This window comes from Myxine glutinosa, chromosome 5 (genome assembly GCF_964187855.1).
Source record: "Myxine glutinosa chromosome 5, kmMyxGlut1.1, whole genome shotgun sequence".
NCBI classification, from domain to species: Eukaryota; Metazoa; Chordata; class Myxini; order Myxiniformes; family Myxinidae; genus Myxine; species Myxine glutinosa.
This window is the reverse complement of record NC_136265.1, coordinates 61,046,584-61,069,441: the sequence shown is the minus strand read 5'-3', so window position 1 is coordinate 61,069,441 and position 22,858 is coordinate 61,046,584. Positions and strand designations below refer to the sequence as shown.

Sequence of the window (22,858 nt, the reverse complement as noted above, 5' to 3'; positions counted from 1 at the left end):
TGGAAGTCCTGGCAGTGTCCATATGTTTTATACCTCTCCCACCGCCCCCTTCCCATGCCCCCCCCCCCCAAAGCCCTCGCCCTCTCTCAGATCTCTCGATGTCTCCATGTCTCTCGGTCCCTGCTCTCAAATGTTGTGTTTGTGTCCTTCCCCCTCTCTCCCCATCTTGTCTACCGCTCCCGATGTTATATGTTTTATGTGTCGGTTTGTCTTTCTGTGTGATTAATGTTCGCTCTTTCACGAGCCTCGATCTTGTATACAAAAAAAAAAAAAAAAAACTGAAGACGAGATGGGATAAATCTGTGCATCAGAGAGAGAGCAATTTACTTTGGAAGAATTCCCAGGATGAGTTGATGTCAGAGGTGGTAGAGATGGGAGACCAGTCCAGATGATTGATGGCTGCTTGAAGACCGTGCCAGTTGGCCTGAGTGAAATGCCAGACTCGTCGACGCTGAGCAGGCTCCCTGAGGATGGTCAGAGAGATGTCCACTTTAACAAGCACATGATCAGATGATCCGATTGGAGCAGAAGAAGAGCAGCAGACATTTTCAGGGAAGTTAGTCATAACCAAGTCCAGAAGAGAAGATGTTCCGTTGACTGAGATCCGGGTCGGGAAATTGACAGATTGTGTCAGTCCCAGTGAGTCGCAGAAGTCCTTTGCTGAGGAGCCATGGCTAGTGAGAGAGGTACCCACACCCAGCCAACTGGCATGATGACAGTTGAAATCATCACATATGAGGAAGAGAGAGTTGGGATGAGTAGATAGAAGTTGGTCCATATTATCAGACAGCGAGATGTAGATGGAGTCATCACTGTTTGGTGGACGGTACAACACACATATGAACAAGAGGTGGGAGCGAAGGGGAAGCCGTAGCCAGAGGTATTCCTGGGGGTGAGGTGGAGAGAGTGCAGTGGAGGGCGAGTGAGGAAGAGAGTTTTTGATAAAGATAGCAACCCCGCCTCCAGGACGAGGCTCAGGTCTATCATACCGGAGGAGGGAGTAGCCCGGGAGAGATACTAAGGAATCAGAGACATCATAAAGGAGGAAAGTTTCTGTTAAGCAGATCACGTCTGGTTTGACAGAAGCAACCTGTATGGAGAGATCAGTTAAGTTTGAACGAAGGCCCCGGATGTTTGAGGTCCATACCGTTAATGAAGAGGAAGGGGGAGCTGTTGAAGGTGTGTCAGAGATTTCAGAATAGCTCGGAGAAAGGGAAGGATGGGGCGGACAAAAGGTTTGATGGTGATTGGGTGAGGCACAATGAGGTGTTATTTGAGGAGGGGGAAGAGCGAGGCAGAAGGTTGGGGGAGATGGAGGTGAGAGTTGGAAGGGGGAAGAAGCAGGGAGGATGCTTTGAGGAGGGGGAGAGGGGGGAAATTGAGAAGCAATGAGGGTGGGGAGATTTGAAGGGGAGGGGTGAGGGGGGAGTTTGGGAGGGAAGGGACAAGGGGAGGGATTTGAAAGGGATGGGATATGGGGGAGATTTGGAGGGGAGGGGTGAGGCAGGAGTCTAGGAGGGGAGGGGCGATTCTTCTGCTCTTTCCTTTTCTGCTTTCCTTTCTTCTTCTTTGATCCGTTCCTGGCTCCGTAATTGCAACTCCAGTTTCCGGAGCTCAACGTCTTCTGGTTCTTCGGGTAGCCACTGCCAGGCTAACTCGTCCGATGTTCCTAATCCCACCATAGACTGTATCACCGTGGTCTGCAACTCTGCCTTCCTCAAATTAGTTCGGACCTCCAAGTTAAAATGTTTGGCCAATTTCAAGAGGTCCGACTTTAGTAACGCTCGGAACTGTGCCTCACTCGGGGTTACCGCAAAGTTCTGTGCCACAAACGCCATGGTGCCTATCGTTAACACCTGTTAACCTTCACCCAAGACTTTACCCCAATTTCTCCAAAAATGTACCAATTAATACTTAATTAATAAATTTTAATTAATAAAAATATTATTTTATTATTTTATACAATTTTAGATCCCGGACGTAGACCCAATTGCGAATCCGCAAATCGTAATTTGGACGAGCCCCCAATTCTGTTACGTGGTCCTCCCGGTGACTACCTGGTCTCGGTGACCCCCGGACCGTGAGAGGAACTCCGCCAGAAAGATCTATTATTTATGCTCTTTAGTAACGCATAAATCTGAATTCCAACCAATAAGAAACCCCACACCAAGGATCCGGAATAATCAATGATATATTCCCCGAGCAATCAACAACCATCCACAATCAGCAATCAATAGTACAAAGATGTAAACTCATCTATAATAACTCGAAGATGGCCATCTTATACATTCCTCACGTGAGCCCCACTCCCGACTCCCTCCATGGTCAATGTCTCTCTCAATGTCTCCGTACTCCGGTAGTTCGATCTCCGCACGTGGGCGGTTGAACGGACCCTTCCTGACGTGCTTTCACCGGGCACGTCTCGTACCGGGAACAACGGCTGCAGCGCGCACCTCCTGGCCAAGCAAAGCGGGTACAGCAAAGCAGGCAAAGCAACACGCGGCTTGCCCAGCGCGCGCGGCCCAAGGTGCGACCCGTACGCGGCCTTGTAGACGGTGAGGCGAACTGTGCCAGCTGCTTGGTTCCGTGCACGAACCCACGGCGACTTGACGTGTCAAAGGGTAGTTACACGTCCCGGTAACTCCTCTCGCCAGACGGGCTTTTAAAGGCCGATTCTGTTACGTTGCTCAATCGATACCGCTCGCGTCCGAGCTCGGTGAGGAAGAAGAAGAATCCTCGCTTCTCCAGGACCTCGTGTCTTTTCTTCTTCCGTTTCCGGTCTCCTTTTTCCCAGAAGGGCCCCTGACCCTTTAATCACAACAACCTTTAATCAAGTCCACATTGATAAGCAAAGACCTGAATAGTAATTCACATACATTCACATAAATATGTAACAATATGAACTTTTCTAGAGCATTACTTGGCTCTTGGAGAACCTACATTTTTCCGAATGACTCATTTTTGACATTTTCTTAAAAACAATTTTTTAGTGTCCTTGGTACTGGGAATTGATTACGACTCGTTCGCCATCCTCGTCGAGCTGACCTTTTATTAACCTCTCTCATGAGCCTCCATGCCCAATAGTTCCAACTCTTTTTTAAATCTCCCTGCTCTTTTATTGTTCTCCCAATTGCAAGTGTGCATTTGTTGATATTTCGGATTATATTTTCCCATCGTCTTATTTGCAATTGTTGGGAACAAATTGGATTTGGTAATCTGTTGAGCTTTTCATGCACTCATCCAATCCGACAGTTGTCATTCTGTGCACTTGGTTGAGCTCCACAAGGCTAGCACCTTATTCTCGTCTCGGCCGGTACATTCTCAGGATGAACTGGGGTTTTTAGAGCATTTTGTGGATAGTGAGAAGTTTCCTTCTTTTGGTATCTAGTTTGTTGATTTCCAATCGAGGCCAGTTTACTATTCCACAACTATATTAGAACACTGGTACTATGTGTTGGTTTATAGGTTTGATTTTTGTTTCTTAGAGAGAGGTATGTCACATGAAGCATACAACATAAAAACATAAGGTACTGCAGCTGTGTCTTTACCAAAGTGTAGGCGAGTTATAGCTGGAATCCAAACCTAATTTCAAATGACTTGTACCTCAATCGAACATCAGGCCTGGACAGCCAGTTCAAGGAAACAAAAGGCCTTGGGGGCACAGAAGCACTTGTAAGGTTTCTTCCGTTGGTCGTTATCTCCATAATACGGGTTTTAGGATGTGGGAGGAAGTTCTCCCAGAACTCAAAATTTCCACCTCCTTTTTCGGTAAAGGATCATTATTCATGAACCAGATTGTGAAACCTCATTCTCATAGCTTTGTTCCAAGGACTCTTTTTGGAATCCACACTGAACCTCTGACAGCCGCCACTTGTAGCACGTTTGTAGTGATATTCCCCATAATACTTTTTAAGTACTCAGTAAGGGTTTTCTTGATCATCCCTGTTGCTCCGACTATCACTGGTACAATTTCAGCTTTCTTCAATTCCCAAGACCTCTTGACCTCATTTTTCAGATCCTGGTATTTGAGCATTTTCCTGGTTTTTGAAGCATTTAATCCAGTCATTGGGAACTGAATCCTCAATTAACAGTCAACCTTTCCTTTTTGTGTTTGAGCACTATGTCCGGCCGCAATGTCTGCATTTGATGGCATCATCTTGTCAGGTGTGAGCACTATTGGTTCATTTTCAAGGATCAACTTTGGTTTGTGTTTCCATGATTGTTCTGGGACCGGAATGTTGAAATGTTTACAGATGTTCCAGTGGATTACTTATGCCTACATCACAACAAAAAGTCCATACAAGAGAGAAGAATGACCAACGAGAGAAGAATGACCATGACAGATGCTGTCATGTCTTCTCTGTACAACTGTTACGACATGAGTTTTTTTTACATCCCGAAAGGAGGTGACCGGTACTTTCTGTTTCTACTCCACAAAACCTGCATTTGTCCGATTGGCTCAATCCCGGCATTTTCTTAGAGCCATTAGTGTAGTGTCCTTTGTCTTGGGCATTTGTTCCCCATCTCAATTAATTTGACCACTTCTTAGCCATTCCAATGAGCCTTCCTTGTCGATCCATGGTCTGTCAAACTCTTTTTTTTTAAATCTTCCTGCTCTTTTGTCATTCTTCCATTTGTCAGAGTATATCTGCTGATACCGATACCGCTCCATTACACCGCCTCCTCCTTCTTGTCTTGGCAAGTAAAACCTCAGAATGCATTGGATTTTGTAGAATAGTGTCAAGTCCGTAGCCGATGAGGACCAGCCTTGGACAGATAGCCGAAGGTTGCTTTAATTCCGAGGCATATAACCGGACTTGGCGGAATTATCTTTTTGCACACGCGGAAAAGGCCAAAAGCCATACCTGATCAGACGGCCGCCACGGGGTTTACTACTCAAACCCACAAACAAGTAACCGGACACGACACAAAAGTAAAATGCAACAAATAATGAATTTAATGAAATAAGGCAGAGGTAAAAATTCATGTTGAAGTAACAACTAAATCCTAATTTGAGATGTCTCCACTCAGACAATTACACGACACAGGGAGAAATAAAATAAAAAGGAAATCTCCCCTTTGATTTGGCATTCAGCTCTCGTCTCGAAGAGTACTTCATTGGGATCGGTCGCTGAGAGGACCGCGCGTCGAAATGCCCGAACAATAGCGCCTGCCAATCATGCCAGCAAACCGAGCCGTGCAGCAGGCAGCCAAACGTACACCTGTTCGATCCCAAAGCCGACACAAGAGAGCGAGAGCACGAGTCTGCTTCTTCCTCCTCCTCTCCACGATCGCACACGAGCCAGGAATGCAACCGATCGCCATGCAGCCAGGACCAAGAGAGCCAACAATGCGACCGTTCACTGGGGATTATCCTCAAGCCCTACCTAATTAGCATAGCTCCACCCCTCGAATGGCGACACATATACAATGTTATTCTATACAGATTCCCTACTTAGTTACATCGAGATTCTTCTTCTTCGTGTCACACGGTCCATGTTAATTTACACAATCATGCATTCCTATGAGATTCATCTCTACCCCCACAAACGCAACAATAGATGATGAATATTTAGAAGTTTCCTTGTTTTGGTGTCTAAGTTGTTGAAATCCGATTGTGGCCAGTTTATAATTGCATGGCTATACTGGAATACCGGTACTGCAAGTTGGTTTATAGCTTTGATTTTGTTAATTGGTGAGAGGGATGATTTGAGAATTTGTTTTACTAGGGCATGCCCGTACTATATATATATCTAAAATTATATCCCCCCCCTCTATTTACATGAAATGGTTTGGTCCAAAGCGAACGGCTTGCGAGTACGGTGACAACCCCCCCCCTCTATTTACATGAAATGGTTTGGTCCAAAGCGAACGGCTTGCGAGTACGGTGACAATCCCCCCCTCTATTTACATGAAATGGTTTGGTCCAAAGCGAACGGCTTGCGAGTACGGTGACAATCCCCCCCCTCTATTTACATGAAATGGTTTGGTCCAAAGCGAACGGCTTGCGAGTACGGTGACAATCCCCCCCCCTCTATTTACATGAAATGGTTTGGTCCAAAGCGAACGGCTTGCGAGTACGGTGACAACTGACAATCCCCCCCCTCTATTTACATGCAATGGTTTGGTCCAAAGCGAACGGCTTGCGGAGTTTGGTAAAGAAATCGCCATAGCTCGGTAACTACTTGTCCGATTAATATGAAACCTTGAAAAGGCACATCCTCGGGTCCCCAGCAATATACCTGGCAAGTTTCAAGTATATCGGACCGGTAGTTGTCGAGAAACAGCGGTCGCATACACACACACAGACACACACATACACACACACACAGAGATTACTGGAATTATAGATAGATTATGCGTTGGTACTTTTTGCCGATTACCCTGCGCTCGCGAAGTGAAAAGCGAGGTTAATCGATCAGTTGAGTGTGCGTACGTACGTACAGTCGTGGCCAAAAATATTGGCACCCTCGCACTTTTTTCAAATAACTTACAATTTTCTCAAAAGGTCAGTTGAAATTGACTAAAGTATTTGGTCTCCACAATTCTTTATTTCACTGTTAATATTACAGAACCTTTATTTTTGATTCAAAACTTAATATATCCTTTTAAATCAGAAAATAAAAACAAATGCCATTCACAAAATTATTGACACCCTCGACTTAATATTTGATAGCACAGCCTATGGACAAAATAACTGCAGACAAGCGCTTCCTATAGCAATGAATGAGCTTCCGACACCTCTATACTGGCAGTTTGGTCCACTCTTCTTGTGCAAGTTCTCCCAGATTTGAAGGGTGCCTTCTCCCAACTGCTGTTTTCAGATCTCCCCACAGATGTTCAATGGGATTTCGATCTGGACTCATTGCTGGCCACTTCAGAACAGTCCAGCGTTTTGTCTTGAACCATTCCTGGGTGCTTTTTGAAATGTGTTTGGGGTCATTGTCCTGCTGCAAGACCCATGATCTTCGACGGAGTCCCAGCTTTCTGACACTGGGTTGAACATTGCGCTCCAAAATGCCTTGGTAATCTCCTGATTTCACGATGCCATGCACACATTCAAGGTACCCAGTGCCAGAGGCAGCACAGCAACCCCAAAACATCACTGAACCTCCTCCATGTTTGACTGTAGGGAAGGTGATCTTTTCTTTGAAGGATTTTTTTTTCCTGTAAACATAGAGATGATGTGCTTTACCGAAAAAAAAAGAGCTCTATTTTGGTCTCATCTGTCCACAGGACATTGCATTATTCCAGAAGGATTTTGGCTTGTTCTGGTGTTTTGGCAAACTCCAGTCAGGCTTTCTTAACAGTGGGGTCCTCCTGGGTCTCCTTGAATCCTTCGCTGCAATCTTCGATCAAGTTTTCTCTTGTGGACACATTCAGGGAGGTTGGCTACAGTGCCATGGGCTTTACACTTCCTGATAACATTGCATACGATGGACACAGGAACATCAAGATCTCTGGAGATGGACTTGTAGCCTTGAGATTGTCCATGCTTAGCTACAGTATTGTCTGACTTCCTCAGACAATTCTCTGGTTTTCTTTCTTTTCTCCATGCTCATTGTGGTACACACAGTGACATAAAACAGCAGAATGACTCCTTTTCTCCATTCACACTGGTTGAATGAGTGATTTTTATATTGCAGGCACCTGCAACTCACCACGGGTGAGTTCAATTCCAAAGTAAAGGAGAATCACCTGCTTGAAATCCATTTCTAACAACTATTCCATTTCTACGAATGAAATCCATTTCGAAGAATTATTTCTAATAACTTCTACAATGTGCCAATAATATTGTCCCGGCCATTTTAGGATTTATGTATGGAATAAGTTAAGATTTCGAAAAAAAATTCAGCTTTTTTTTGTTTTATTCCACTGCAAATCAAAGAAATACAAATGTGGATACCAATTTTTTCTTTATTTCAACAATTTTGTGGAAGAAATGGTGCATTATTTGAAAAAAGTGCAAGGGTGCCAATATTTTTGGCCACGACTGTATGTGTCTGTGTTTTTAAAATTCATATACCTCTGCAACCGTACGTCCGTTTGACACAAAATTTTCAACATTGGAGCGCGCCTCCTTTAGATTTAAAAAAGAAGAAAATTATGAAGTCATAAATCACATGGTACAGGCGCCATGTTGGAAAAAAAACGAAAAACCTTGCACCTCCACCTCTGAAACCACGCCATAGAAAAAATTGAAACATGGTGCATTGTCAAGTACTCCCCATGGGGAACAAGATATGTTAATGATGATGTCATCGGTGCCTTCGTTATGACTTCATAATTCAACAAGTACAACGCTTCAACCAATCAGTATGAAATTTTTTCTCTGCAACTGTTTTTCCAATGGACAATACATTTTCACCATAAGAGCACCTCCTCCTGTGGATTTTTAAAATGATAATTATGACGTCATAGGTCACATGCTACAGGCGCCATCTTGGAAAAAACGAAAAGGTTGCACCTCTATATCTCCGAAACCGCTCAATGGAAAAAATTTAAACATGGCTCGTTGTAAAGAACTCCACATGGGGAATAACTGTTGTTAAAGATGACATCATTGGTGAATTAATTATGACATCATAATTGGACAGGGACAACGCTTCGTCTGATCGGTTTGAAATTTATAGTGTGATCTACCCACATTTACATAAGAGAATGTAAATTTATGATGTCATCGCTCAGGTTGTCTGGCAGCCATCGTGAATCATTGAAAAAAAAAACCCTTCAAAAACAGAAGACCAAGTTGGCTGCGTGAGGTAAGTATTGTCGTGTCCGTGCCGATAAAGACCGGTCTCGGACGAATGACCGACCGAGCTTACCTCAGAGGCGTTCAGTCAACTATGGCGGATCTTCTTTATATGAGCGAGGAGTAGTGGAGGGTAGCGAAGCTTACCTGCCTGGACGGATAGCACGAAGCAGGTTTTCCGAACCACCAACAATTAAACAGGGCAAGGAATTAAAATGCAACAATACCGGGTTTAATAAAAATAATGCCAAGGACAAGTAATGTGCGGTAACACTAAAATCCTAAATGGAGCGCCCCCACACGGACTCATAAAACAGCACAAGAGGATAAATAAATGTGAAAATAATGCAGTGTTTGGAATGTTAGCGGGTACTCAGCTCTAGCCCCCTTGACCATCCGGGATCGTCACAGGCCCCGCGTCCCTGCGCGGGAAAACACGCCTTGGTGCGAAGACGCGTTCACCCCCAAGCCGACGCAAGCGAACAGGCACACACTCCACGAAGCACCGAGGTCTCTCAGGTGCACACAGCCATCAGGAAGTCAGCACCAATGAACCAGAGAAAGGATCTGTCCACTCCTCCACGCAGCCAGGACCAAGAGAAAGATGCGTCTGCTCGCAATGAATGTCCCACCGCAAGAGAGCATGAACTGTGTCCGCTTGTGACGACATCCACAAAGCAAGAGAAAGAAAATGGCGGTCCTTGGCCTATTTGTTCCCCGGTCTCGAACGTCATCCGACAACGTCAGCGTGTGATCCAATCAAAGAGTCCATCTCATCGCTCCATGGTACCAACCAATCACGCCCCTCCTGTGCCCTCGTGATGGCTCGGCTGACGGCATCAGTGGGGTTGTTCAAATATATGAATCCAGTCAGTTTATTCAATGTTCCTGTTTAATTATGTGCCAATTGCTTGGCTGGTAGTGTGTGTAGTGTAGTGTCATAAGGAACAAGGGGAAAATCACAGAGGCATTTATATACAGGGAATTAATTACCCTTAAACCCGACCCAATTAACATACCCCACCCCTCCCTATGGAGACAATTTTACACTTACGCGACATCCAGTCTAACGGATTCCCTACTTAGTTACATGGGTGTTTCCTCTGCTTCGTGACAGTCAGAGCACACTACCTATACAATCCTACCTGGCCTAAGGTATTTCATTGCCTACCCCCCATAAACGTAACAGTAAGGCCGAGAAAAATATATTTCCAGTCTCTGGTCAGCGCGCGCATCGATTTTGACCCTGCGCGTCAACAATTTGTTTTTTTTTCAAATTTCCAACAGTACCTACAACAGCGTGCACCAGTTGTTGCCGGGCCTGCGCGCTATCTCTGGAAATAAGGGTCTGTGAGGGTCGCCATTGGTATCGACGTTCGCGCATGGTTCTGCTCGACAAAACTACGTTTCGTTTGTCCAAATCCAACCAGCCGTTCCAAAGATATGAGTAGTTTTGTGTGCCGTGCCGTCATTTATTGAAACGAAGACGTTCTTTGTCGGGGTTCGTGTGAAGCAACCAGAAGGCCAAGAGAGCTGCGCCTGTGGGTGGTCTCGTTAGTTAGGCCTGGATCCTATCTCGTTTGTCATGAAGTTGTAAGTGTCTGTGATAATCTGGTGGACTGGGAGAAGAGATCGTGGGAGACCATCGGCCTGTTAGACCACTTGCGCATGCGCAGTGTTGACGCGATCGACGCATTGGAATGTTTGACGGTACGGCGAGGCGATCTCGAGAACGAAATGGCAGTCTACAATATGCTTGAAGAACTTAATGATTTTCAGAATAAATACATTTTAAAATAACTTAAGCTTGTGTTCATTATTTACAAAAAGGCCTACCAGTCCCATTGGCTGTCTTTAATTTCTCTCTGGACGGCACCACGGCAGATGAGGAGGACCAGACCACAAGGCATGAGGACACAAAAAACAACACCTTTATTTGTGCAATCCATGCTTTTCAAAAAAAGAAAAGAAAAAAAAACCGCATCGCCGCATCAATTCTGGAACTTTGGTCTGACCAGAGACCGGCAATATATTTTTTTCAGCCGAATCTATAAATACCATCTAGTTATTTCACGCATTTTTTTTGTGTTGACCTAGGGACATTCTTCTATTCCGAGGTATTTGCAGGAGGCTTCATTTTCTACTTCCTGCATTGTTGTACTTTCATCGATTGAGATATTGTGCATTATTTTTGGTGTACCACATAGAAATATGCATTTGGCACATTTGTCAAGACCAAATTCCATTTGAATGTCCTCCGAGTAGCGATTTACTAGATAGAGTTGATCTACAAATTTGATATCATTCGGTGAGAAGAGTTTTAGATCATCCATGCACAGTAAATGTATCACCTTTCTAGGTTATTTGGTCATTTTTCTGTGGCAAGTTAAATTGTATCCGTGTTCTTGTTCATCGATTCCTTGCTCATTTCTCCCCGGTATGTATTCTTTTATGTTGAGATAAAGTTGATGAACGAGTAAAGGCCTTGGAACAAACGGAACACCTATAAGGTTTCTCACCGGTGTGCGTTCTTCGATGTCGATATAACGTTGATGAACGATTAAAAGCTTTGTTGCACACACTACATTTGAAGGGCTTCTCACCTGTATGTATTTTTTGATGATAATATAAAGATGATGAAGAAATTAAGGCCTTGGAGCAAATGGAACACTTGTAGTGTTTCTCCCCCAAGTGTATTCTTTGATGTGTGTATAAATATGATGTTGAGGCAAAGTTCTTGTTGAAGACAGAACTCTTGTAGGGTTTCTCTCCTGAATGGATTTTCTGATGTTTACATAAAGTTGATGAATAAGCAAATACCTTGCTGCACACAGAACACTTAAATGGTTTAAATGGTTTCTCTCCCGTGTGGATTCTTTTATGTCTATATAAAATTGCTGACTGATTAAATGCCTTCCCGCATTGTGAACACTTATATGGTTTCTCTCCTGTGTGTATTCTTTGATGTATTTTCAATGGCGTGATATGGGTAAAATCCTTATTGCAAACAGAACACTTGAATGGTTTCTTCTTCTCGCCCATGTGTACCTTTTGATGATGATGTAAATATGATGAAGAAGTAAACGCCTTGGTGCAAAGGGAACATTTATATGGCTTTTCTCCTGTGTGTATTCTTTGATGAATCTTTAATTGTGAGAGATCAGCGAATGGCTTTTTACATACAATGCACACGCAAAGCTTCTCTTGTGTGTGGATTCTTTGATGCTCCTTCAACTTCGATTGATAAAGAAATGCTTTGATGCACAGATAACACTTGTAGGGCTTCTCTCCTGTGTGTAGTTTTTCATGGTGAAATAATGCTGATTTAGAACCATACGCCTTGACACAAAGAGAACACTTGAAAGCCTTCTCTCGTTGGTCATTCTTCTCTCTTGTATGGACTTTTTGATGTAGGCATAAACTTGAAGAGCGAGCAAATGCCTTGTTGCACACAGTACACTTGAAAGCCTTCTCTCCTGAGTGCACCGTTTGATGTCGAGATAAACTTGAAGAGCGATCAAATGCCTTGCTGCACACAGTACACTTGAAAGGTTTCTCTCCCGTGTGTATGGTTTGATGTATTCTCAAACGTGAAGCAAGAGCAAACGCCTTGCTGCACAAAGAGCACTTGAAGGGGGTCTCACCTGTGTGTATTTTTTTATGTCGAGATAAATTTGATGAGAAGGCAAAACCCTTATTGCATTCGGAACACTTGAAGGGCGTCTCTCCTGTATGTATTGTTTTATGTCGACATAAATTTGATGAACAAGTAAAACTCTTGTTGCATTCAGAACATGTGTAGGGCTTCTCCCCGGTGTGTATTCTTTGATGTGCATATAAATATGATGAAGAAGTAAAATCCTTGCTGCACACAGAACATTTATACGGCTTCTGTCCTGTGTGTGTTCGGAGATGATAATTCAATGATGATAAACAATTAAATTCCTTGCTACATAAAGTACACTTGCATGACATCTCATGTTTGTGTAATGCTTGACATCTCTTCAGAGATTTTAATGAGCTAAATATTTTCTTGGAACCAGAACATCTGTGCGGCTTCTCATTGCCTTCAATTTTCTTGAATGTTGTAATGCACTTGTTGTTCTTGGTCAGTTTTTGGTTATATTTGTTGACTTCCTGACAAGAAGACTGTGTCATGTTCTGATTGAAAGAATATTCTTTGTCAAACAACTGGGAACTTGACTTAGAACAAGAAACCATTTTCGATTGATTCTCTGCAAAGACAATTCAGCAAAGCAACAACAAATCACTATTGCTGTGAAACATGCAACAACAAAAATCAAAATGCATAATGTATTCTATTTCGATCTAAAATAGTCCTATGTCTGTACTCATCTGTGACAAGATGGAGCCAACATATGGAGCATTCCATAAGTGGCAGAAATTAAAACCTTCCCAATAACTAACTTGGTTGTTACCTCCGATTTTTACCAAACTGGGACCTCTGACCATTGACCACTTAAGACTTCATAATCTAGTCTGTTCATCTTTGCATCATTATACATATTTGTACCAAGTTTGACTTACTTTCCTTCAGCTGTTCTCAAGTTATCATGGTAACAAAAGCCTATTTTTTATGTTGAAGGCTCCAGTCACAGACTATATAGTCCTCATCGAGGTCAGGCCTTGAATAAAAGAGCTGCACTGATAGAAAAGTGAAGAAAGAGAGAATAGTCTTAGAGTTTTTGAGGAAGAAAAAAATCCGCTTTTTGAAAAGGGCAAAGTCATAAGTGTTTGGAAAGTCATGAGAAGGTAAAGGGTTCTGGAGTTTGGCAGTGGTAGGGAAGAAACAAACATCATAACGGCCCACCCTTGAGTTGCCAATGGCCACACAATAATCATGCGATGTAGTGGCTTGTGAAGTATTCTGTGGTCACGCTAATGGCGGAGGTACATAAGCAGCAAGTTATTGGGAGCAGAAATTGAAGTAATATTTGTAGAAAAGAGAAAGCGAACCAACTTTGTGGCGAATTTCAAGCGGGTCGAGTTTTGAGGTCAGATTGGGAGAGTTGAGAAGTTGGATTACTTTGGATTCAATTCTGTCCAGTAAATATGTGGAGCTAGAACCACCCAAGATGTGAGAGCAGGACTCCATACAAGGACAAATCAATCCTTTATATATTTGAAGCAACTGTTGAGAGGAGAAGAATCTTCGACATCTGAACAGGACTCAGTTTCTTTGAGGCAGACAATATTTGTGAAATGTGTGGATTCCAGGATAAATGTGATGTTGGGGTAATACCTAGTAGGTTTATTGAATCGCATGGTGTAATTCTGCAGTTTTCAAAGGAGATTGGAGAGTTGAGAGGAGTTTTAGAGAGAGATGGGAATAAATTGAGTTTTAGAAGCATTACACTTAACCTTATAGGGAGGTGCATAGTGTTTGGAGAGGGAGATTGCATCAGAGGGAGATGAAATGTTAGATTTATCCAGTGTGGAATTAGAGGAGAAAAGAGAACCAAAAAGAATTGCTTTATCAGATGGAGAGACCGTGACAATATCATTGAAAAGGAAAAGCGAAGGAAAGGTAGAGTGATATAAGTTGTTGGAGATACTTCTAACTAAGGAACAGAAATATCTATTAGTGGAAGAAGATGAGAGGTTGTCACACTTCTTTTGGATAAGGAATGCTTTGCCTCACGAATAACATGTTTGCTTTGATTTCTGGCAGATATGAAAGCTGAATGCGAGCCGGAGGAAGAAGAGTTTTTCCATGTCCAATATGCGCAGCCCTTGCAAGAATGGCCACAGAGCAGGAATTATTGAACCAAGAGATCTTGGATCTCGCGAGATCTTGGAGACGGCGGCAGGGATTTTCGAAGCTCCACACAGTCTCCACGTTTTTCGAAGTTAAGTCTGTTCACAATTGTATTTTGTCGAAACTGTATTTATCTTTCGGTGTGTGAAGTTATTGTGTGCAACTTTGGTTGTTTCTCGGTGTTTATCTTTCATAAATTGATCGTCTGTTTGCCGTGTCGCGAGCAAGGCCTTGTACAGTGTGCACTGTACAACCTTGAGGCTTTGTTTTTTCTCTCAGTGGTCCGTCGTTTGTGATCCAATAACTTTCGTTCTCTGTATTCCCAGTCTTTTCACCCATAGCCTACTTCCTTGTGTAAATCTCAACTCAAAAAAAAAAAAAAAAAAAAAAAAAAAAAAAAAAAAAACATTTCCTTCTCTGTTCTCATTCGTTTATTCATTCTTATTCGTTCGTTCGTTCTTCGACCACGTGTTTCTCCCCCATTTCCCCAGATAGTTTTCACTCATTAACCTTCAATGTTTACACTTTCCCCTCAAGTTATGTATTCCGTCATATTTTATAACACCTTTTTCTTCTTCTTCTTTAAAAGGCTGCTTTCGACTTGCTCACCAAATCAATTCATCCCAAAAAAAATATCCATCTCCTATAGTGCCTTTTTTCTACATTCCCTAAACTCTCCTGCACTCCATCCTCCATCCAGCGTCCTTAAACGTATTTTTAACTCGAAGGTCACAAGAAACTCATTTTGCAATAAATGTTCGTTTCCCATAAATCGTACACTTTCAAAAATCCAATCTCACCCCTCCCCTCCAAATCTTCCCCATAACCCCTCCCCTCCAAATCTTCCCCATCACCCCTCCCCTCCAAATCTTCCCCATCACCCATCCCTTTCAAATCTCCCCTCTTGCCCCCTCCCTCCTAAACTACCCCCTCACCCCTCCCCGCCAAGACGCCCCTCGCCCCTCCCCTCCTAGACTCCTGCCTCACCCCTCCCCTCCAAATCTCCCCCATATCCCATCCCTTTCAAATCCCTCCCCTTGTCCCTTCCCTCCCAAACTCCCCCCTCACCCCTCCCCTTCAAATCTCCCCACCCTCATTGCTTCTCAATTTCCCCCCTCTCACTCCCCCTCCTCAAAGCGTCCTCCCCGCTTCTTCCCCCTTCAAACTCTCACCTCCATCTCCCCCAACCTTCTGCCTCGCTCTTCCCCCTCCTCAAATAACACCTCATTGTGGCTCACCCAATCACCATCAAACCTTTTGTCCGCCCCATCCTTCCCTTTCTCCGAGCTATTCTGAAATCTCTGACACACCTTCAACAGCTCTCCCTACCTCTTCCACCTCTTCCACATCTTACCCTACCCCTCCTCCCCCCTGTTCTGTATCTGATGCTCCCCCTTCCTCTTCATTAACGGTATGGACCTCAAACATCCGGGGCCTTCGTTCAAACTTAACTGATCTCTCCATACAGGTTGCTTCTGTCAAACCAGACGTGATCTGCTTAACAGAAACTTTCCTCCTTTATGATATGATGTCTCTGATTCCATAGTATCTCTCCCGGGCTACTCCCTCCTCCGGTATGATAGACCTGAGCCTCGTCCTGGAGGCGGGGTTGCTATCTTTATCAAAAACTCTCTTCCTCACTCGCCCTGCACTGCACTCTCTCCACCTCACCCCCAGGAATACCTCTGGCTACGGCTTCCCCTTCGCTCCCACCTCTTGTTCATATGTGTGTTGTACCGTCCACCAAACAGTGATGACTCCATCTACATCTCGCTGTCTGATGATATGGACCAACTTCTATCTACTCATCCCAACTCTCTCTTCCTCATATGTGGTGATTTCAACTGTCATCATGCCAGTTGGCTGGGTGTGGGTACCTCTCTCACCAGCCATGGCTCCTCAGCAAAGGACTTCTGCGACTCACTGGGACTGACACAATCTGTCAATTTCCCGACCCGGATCTCAGTCAACGGAACATCTTCTCTTCTGGACTTGGTTATGACTAACTTCCCTGAAAATGTCTGCTGCTCTTCTTCTGCTCCGATCGGATCATCTGATCATGTCCTTGTTAAAGTGGACATCTCTCTGACCATCCTCAGGGAGCCTGCTCAGCGTCGACGAGTCTGGCATTTCACTCAGGCCAACTGGCACGGTCTTCAAGCAGCCATCAATCATCTGGACTGGTCTCCCATCTCTACCACCTCTGACATCAACTCATCCTGGGAATTCTTCCAAAGTAAATTGCTCTCTCTCATGCACAGATTTATCCCATCTCATCTTCAGTTGTCATACCCTTCCTCCCGTCCATGGTACACGGAATCTTGTGGTGAGGCTGTTGCCCAGAAACAACTTGCCTTCGTCTCCTGGAAAGCAAATCCAACGGAAGGAAATCTCATTTCCTTTCACAAAGCCCGAAACAAGTGTGTGTCCACCCTCAGGAGAGCCAGGAAACAATATCTCTCCGTTCTCAAGACCGAACTCTCTTATCTGTCTCCCTCTTCCAAATCCTGGTGGCGTCTGGTCAAATCCGTTTCTGGTGTTTGTTCCCCCTCCATCCCCTCCCTTACCTCAAACGGCTACACAGCTGACTCCGCACGTGAAAAAGCTGAATGCCTCAACTCTGTGTTTGCCTCTAAATCTTGTGTCCCAAACCCATCCCTCTCTGTACCCACCATACCCAGTCGTACCCTGCTGCTCCTGGACTCCGTGTCCTTTCCTCCTGACAAGGTGGAAAAGTTTCTGTCAACCCTCGACTCTGATTCTGCAACTGGACCCGACGGCATCAGCCCACGGGTCCTAAAATCCTGCTCTGCTGCTCTATCTCACCCTCTCTCTGTTCTCTTCACCCTCTCTTTTGCTCAAGGTCAACTGCCATCTGCTTGGAAATCAGCCAACATCACCGCTTTGCACAAAAAAGGTGCAAAAACAGATCCTAGCAACTACAGACCAATCAGCCTTCTCCCAATTATCAGCAAAGTCATGGAATCCATCATTGCTTCTGATATGAAATCTTTCCTCTTCTCCAATGGCTTGATCTCTGATCATCAATTTGGTTTCAGACCAGGTCACTCTACTCTGGACATGCTGCTTCTGCTGTCTCAACAATGGATGGAGGTCCTCAATGCCAAACAGGAAATTAGAGCTGTCTCCCTCGACATATCACGTGCCTTCGACACGGTCTGGCACCCCGCTCTGCTCACCAAACTCTCCTCCTTTGGTATCCATGGAAATCTCCACGCATGGCTGGCGGACTTCCTCTCTAGTCGTCGTCAACGTGTGGCCCTGAATGGGTTTCTCTCATCTCCTCTTCCTGTTCAGGCCGGAGTTCCCCAAGGCAGTGTTCTGGGCCCCGTGCTTTTTCTGGTCTTCATCAATGATCTCTCTGACTCTCTCGAAAATCCTCTCTATCTCTTTGCTGATGACTCCACTCTCTGCCGCTCCATTCCTCTTCCCTCAGATCGGCAGTCTGCTGCCTCCTCACTCTCTGAAGACCTGGACAAAATCACAGACTGGTCAAACAAGTGGAACATGTCTTTCAATCCTGACAAATCTCACACTCTTACTATGTCTCTCCGAAAAGATCGACTGGACAACCCTCCCATCTACTTTCTCAACAATCCTCTCCAAGAAGTTCTGTCGCTCAAGATTTTGGGTCTCACTATCTGCCATGATCTTTCTTGGGAAAACCACATTTCCAAGCTGGCCTCCAAAGCCAGTCGCCGACTGGGCATCCTCCGTCGTGCGAAGTCCTTACTTGGCACACCTGAGCTCCTCACCACATACAAGGCTTTCATCCGCAGCTCAATGGAATACTGTTCTCCCCTATGGGCCGGTGCTCCTGCCTCACACCTAGCTCGGCTTCACGCTGTTGAAACCAAAGCTTTCAGAATTATTGGAATCTCCCGCGATGAAGCTATCTCTGAGGGCCTTTCACTCACTCACCGCAGGCAGGTAGGTGGTCTTTCTGTCTTCTACCGACTCCTCTCCGGCCTTGCACCCCCAGCTCTCTCTGTGCTCTGTCCCCCAAATATTCCTACAGGTCGCACAAGATCTGCCAGCAACCCTCTGATGGTTAAACTGCCGAAATCTCGGCTCTCCGCTCACCTTCACTCTTTCATTCCTCTTTTCTCCCGCCTCTGGAACAAACTCCCTCACTCCCTTCAATCCCACTCCTCCCTCCAGGTCTTTAAAACAGCTGTTCACCACCATCTCTTATCTTCCCCCATCGAAAACCTTGATCTTTTCTACCCCCGCTAATTCACCCCAGATCCACCTTGTTTGAAATTCCAACTTCTTTCCTGGAAGTCCTGGCAGTGTCCATATGTTTTATACCTCTCCCACTGCCCCCTTCCCACGCCCCCCCCCCCAAAGCCCTCGCCCTCTCTCAGATCTCTCGATGTCTCCATGTCTCTCGGTCCCTGCTCTCAAATGTTGTGTTTGTGTCCTTCCCCCTCTCTCCCCATCTTGTCTACCGCTCCCTATGTTATATGTTTTATGTGTCGGTTGGTCTTTCTGTGTGATTAATGTTCGCTCTTTCACGAGCCTCGATCTTGTATACAAAAAAAAAAAAAAAAAAAAAAAAAAAAGAGTTGGTAGTAGAGATAGACTTGAAATATAAGGGGATAAAAGCCTCCATTCCTGCAACAATAACTTCAGCTATACGTTCACCAGAGATAGAGGCAGCACCCGAGGACAGGTAGTAGTCTTTCCAAGAAAAATCAGAAAATAAGTTTCGTAAACCAGTACAGTCAGCGCTATTGAAATGCCAATACCAATACTGGTGTTTAATCGGAGCAGTCGGAGGAAAAGTGGTGGCAAGTAAAGTGATGTTCACAAGGTTGTGGTCAGAAGAACCAATTGGAAGTGAAATTGTGTCGCTGTAACGCAACAGAATGGAGGTGAAGAACAAATCCAAAGTATTGGAAGAGTGGTCATGATGATCTAGGATATAGGTAGAGTGGGTGATCATTTGGTCAAAATCATTGAGAATGCAAAATGGAAGAGCTTCAACTCCCCCAACATCTGTGTGGAAAGATTTCAACCACTCCCTGTGGTGTACATTGAAGTCTCCTAAATAAAGGAATTGTGCTTGAAGGTGTTTGGATGTCATGGCCTCATGGCAGGAATTAAGATAGTCAAAGAAAGCTGTGAGGTTTGTCGAGTTGGGAGAGCAGTAAGTGAAGCAGAGAAATATAGTGATGGTCGAGAGACAAATCTTAAGCCAGATGATATCAAAGTTTGGAAATTCGAGGTCCACAAAGTGTACAACAGGCGTGTTGATGTTGGAGTAGACACAAACTCATCTTTTGAAACAGAATCGTGAGTGAAAGTTGTAGTTTGAAATGCTAAAGGAATTAACAAGAACATCATGTGACAATTGGGTCTCTGAGAGAAGCAAGATTACAAGAAGAGTAACTTGCTAGATGATGTTCAACAGAGGAAAGATTCGAAGAAACCACAAATGTTGGGGAAATGAATTGAAAAAGAGTCACGTTGATTCAACAGGCAAAGATCTTGGGGGAGAGAAGGGTACTGATACTGCTACTGCCTGAGCCCCCCCACCCCCTCTCATTGGCAGCAGAGACAGGCAGGTCATCGGAGATTCTTCGCACCCCATAATGCCAGGAAATATGGGCCATCAATTTTTCAGACATTTTTCATATTCCAATGGACGTTGCTGAGGAAATGAGAGAAAGGATAAATAAAAGAGAGAGAATGTAAGTGTGAGGAGTGAAAATGAGTAAGAAAAGTTTATGATGAAAAGTGCATGATGTGTGTTTGGAAGAAAGAGAGATTGAAGGTAGCCCGGCAGCTACAGTTTGAGTGAGACAGAAAGTAAGACCAGCAATCCTGACGTGGAGAGTGTGAGATAGTTCCTGGCACCACTTTAACGCTCCTAAGTTCGAACGGTAGTACTACCCTGAGCAGTTATTGTCGACAACCTACGATGCAAAAAACCGGTCTAAACCGGATGGGTTTTTTTTAGGAGACACCATCTGTCTCTGATGTCTCTGATTCCTTGGTATCTCTCCCAGGTTACTCCCTCCTCCGGTATGATAGACCTGAGCCTCGTCCTGGAGGGGGGGGGGGGGGGGGGGGGGTTGCTATCTTTATAAAAAACTCTCTTCCTCACTCCCTGCACTGCACTCTCTCCACCTCACCCCCAGGAATACCTTTGGCTACGGCTTCCCCTTCGCTCCCACCTTTTGTTCATATGTGTGTTGTACCGTCCACCAAACAGTGATGACTCCATCTACATCTCGCTGTCTGATAATATGGACCAACTTCTATCTACCCATCCCAACTCTCTCTTCCTCATATGTGGTGATTTCAATTGTCACCATGCCAGTTGGCTGGGTGTGGGTTCCTCTCTCACCAGCCATGGCTCTTCAGCAAAGGACTTCTGTGACTCACTGGGACTGACACAATCTGTCAATTTCCCGACCCAGATCTCAGTCAACGGAGCATCTTCTCTTCTGGACTTGGTTATGACTAACTTCCGTGAAAATGTCTGCTGCTCTTCTTCTGCTCCAATCGGCTCATCTGATCATGTGCTTGTTAAAGTGGACATCTCTCTGACCATTCTCAGAGAGCCTCCTCAGCGTCTACGAGTCTGGCATTTCACTCAGGCCAACTGGCACGGTCTTCAAGCAGCCATCAATCATCTGGACTGGTCTCCCATCTCTACCGCCTCTGACATCAACTCATCCTGGGAATTCTTTCAAAGTAAATTGCTCTCTCTTATGCACAGATTTATCCCATCTCGTCTTCAGTTGTCATCCCATTCCTCCCGTCCATGGTACACGGAATCTTGTCGTGAGGCTATTGCCCAGAAACAACTTGCTTTCGTCTCCTGGAAAGCAAATCCAACGGAAGGAAATCTCATTTCCTTTCACAAAGCCCGAAACAAGTGTGTGTCCACCCTCAGGAGAGCCAGGAAACAATATCTCTCCGTTCTCAGGACAGAACTCTCTTATCTGTCTCCCTCTTCCAAATCCTGGTGGCGTCTGGTCAAATCTGTTTCTGGTGTTTGTTCCCCCTCCATCCCCTCCCTCACCTCAAACGGCCACACGGCTGACTCCGCACGTGAAAAAGCTGAATGCCTCAACTCTGTGTTTGCCTCTAAATCTTGTGTCCCAAACGCATCCCTCTCTGTACCCACCGTACCCAGTCGTACCCAGCTGCTCCTGGACTCTGTGTCCTTTCCTCCTGACAAGGTGGAAAGGTTTCTGTCAACCATCGACTCTGATTCTGCAACTGGACCTGACGGCATCAGCCCACGGGTCCTAAAATCCTGTTCTTCCGCTCTTTCACTCCCTCTCTCTGTTCTCTTCACCCTCTCTTTTTTTGCTCAAGGTCATCTGCCATCTGCTTGGAAATCTGCCAACATCACCGCTTTGCACAAAAAAGGTGCAAAAACAGATCCCAGCAACTACAGACCAATCAGCCTTCTCCCAATTATCAGCAAAGTCATGGAATCCATCATTGCTTCAGATATGAAATCTTTCCTCTTCTCCAAAGGCTTGATCTCTGATCATCAATTTGGTTTCAGACCTGGTCACTCTACTCTGGACATGCTGCTTCTGCTTTCTCAACAATGGATGGAGGTCCTCAATGCCAAACAGGAAATTAGAGCTGTCTTCCTTGACATATCACGTGCCTTCGATACGGTCTGGCACCCCGCTCTGCTCACCAAACTCTCCTCTTTTGGTATCCATGGAAATCTCCACGCATGGCTGGCGGACTTCCTCTCTAGTCGTAGTCAACGTGTGGCCCTGAATGGGTTTCTCTCATCTCCTCTTCCTGTTCAGGCTGGAGTTCCCCAAGGCAGTGTTCTGGGCCGTGTGCTTTTTCTGGTCTTCATCAATGATCTCTCTGACTCTCTTGAAAATCCTCTCTATCTCTTTGCTGATGACTCTGCTCTCTGTCGCTCCATTCTTCATCCCTCAGATCGGCAGTCTGCAGCCTCCTCACTCTCTGCAGACCTGGACAAAATCACAGACTGGGCAAATAAGTGGAACATGTCTTTCATTCCTGACAAATCTCACACTCTTACGATGTCTCTCCGAAAAGACCGACTGGACAACCCTCCCATCCACTTTCTGAATAATCCTCTCCAATAAGTTCTGTCACTCAAGCTTTTGGGTCTCACTATCTGCCATGATCTTTCCTGGGAAAACCACATTTCAAATCTGGCCTCCAAAGCCAGTCGCCGACTGGGCATCCTCCGTCGTGCGAAGTCCTTCCTTGGCACACCTGAGCTCCTCACCACATACAAGGCTTTCATCCGCAGCTCAATGGAATACTGCTCTCCCCTCTGGGCTGGT

At 45.0% G+C, this 22,858-nt stretch overlaps 1 protein-coding gene across 1 annotated transcript; it reads right to left on the bottom strand.

The window, feature by feature from the left end:
- Positions 1–11,176: 11,176 nt before the first annotated feature.
- LOC137428584 (uncharacterized) lies at positions 11,177–12,910 on the bottom strand. The gene is made up of 3 exons (XM_078777310.1): positions 12,820–12,910; positions 12,175–12,648; positions 11,177–12,072 (listed from the first exon to the last, which is right to left on the bottom strand). The coding sequence occupies exons 1-3, from the start codon at positions 12,908–12,910 to the stop codon at positions 11,177–11,179; spliced, it is 1,461 nt and encodes a 486-aa protein (XP_078633436.1).
- Between the last annotated feature and the right edge of the window lie 9,948 nt (positions 12,911–22,858).

What these genes read in the sequence shown, in the direction of transcription:
- LOC137428584 (XM_078777310.1), bottom strand. Translation starts at nt 12,910, where the DNA reads ATGACACAGTCTTCTTGTCAGGAAGTCAACAAATATAACCAAAAACTG. An exon ending in AACATTCAAGAAAATTGAAG is followed by an intron (nt 12,649 to 12,819) that starts GCAATGAGAAGC and finishes GAACACACACAG; the next exon opens with GACAGAAGCCGTATAAATGT. An exon ending in GGCATTTGCTCGCTCTTCAA is followed by an intron (nt 12,073 to 12,174) that starts GTTTATGCCTAC and finishes GTTCTAAATCAG; the next exon opens with CATTATTTCACCATGAAAAA.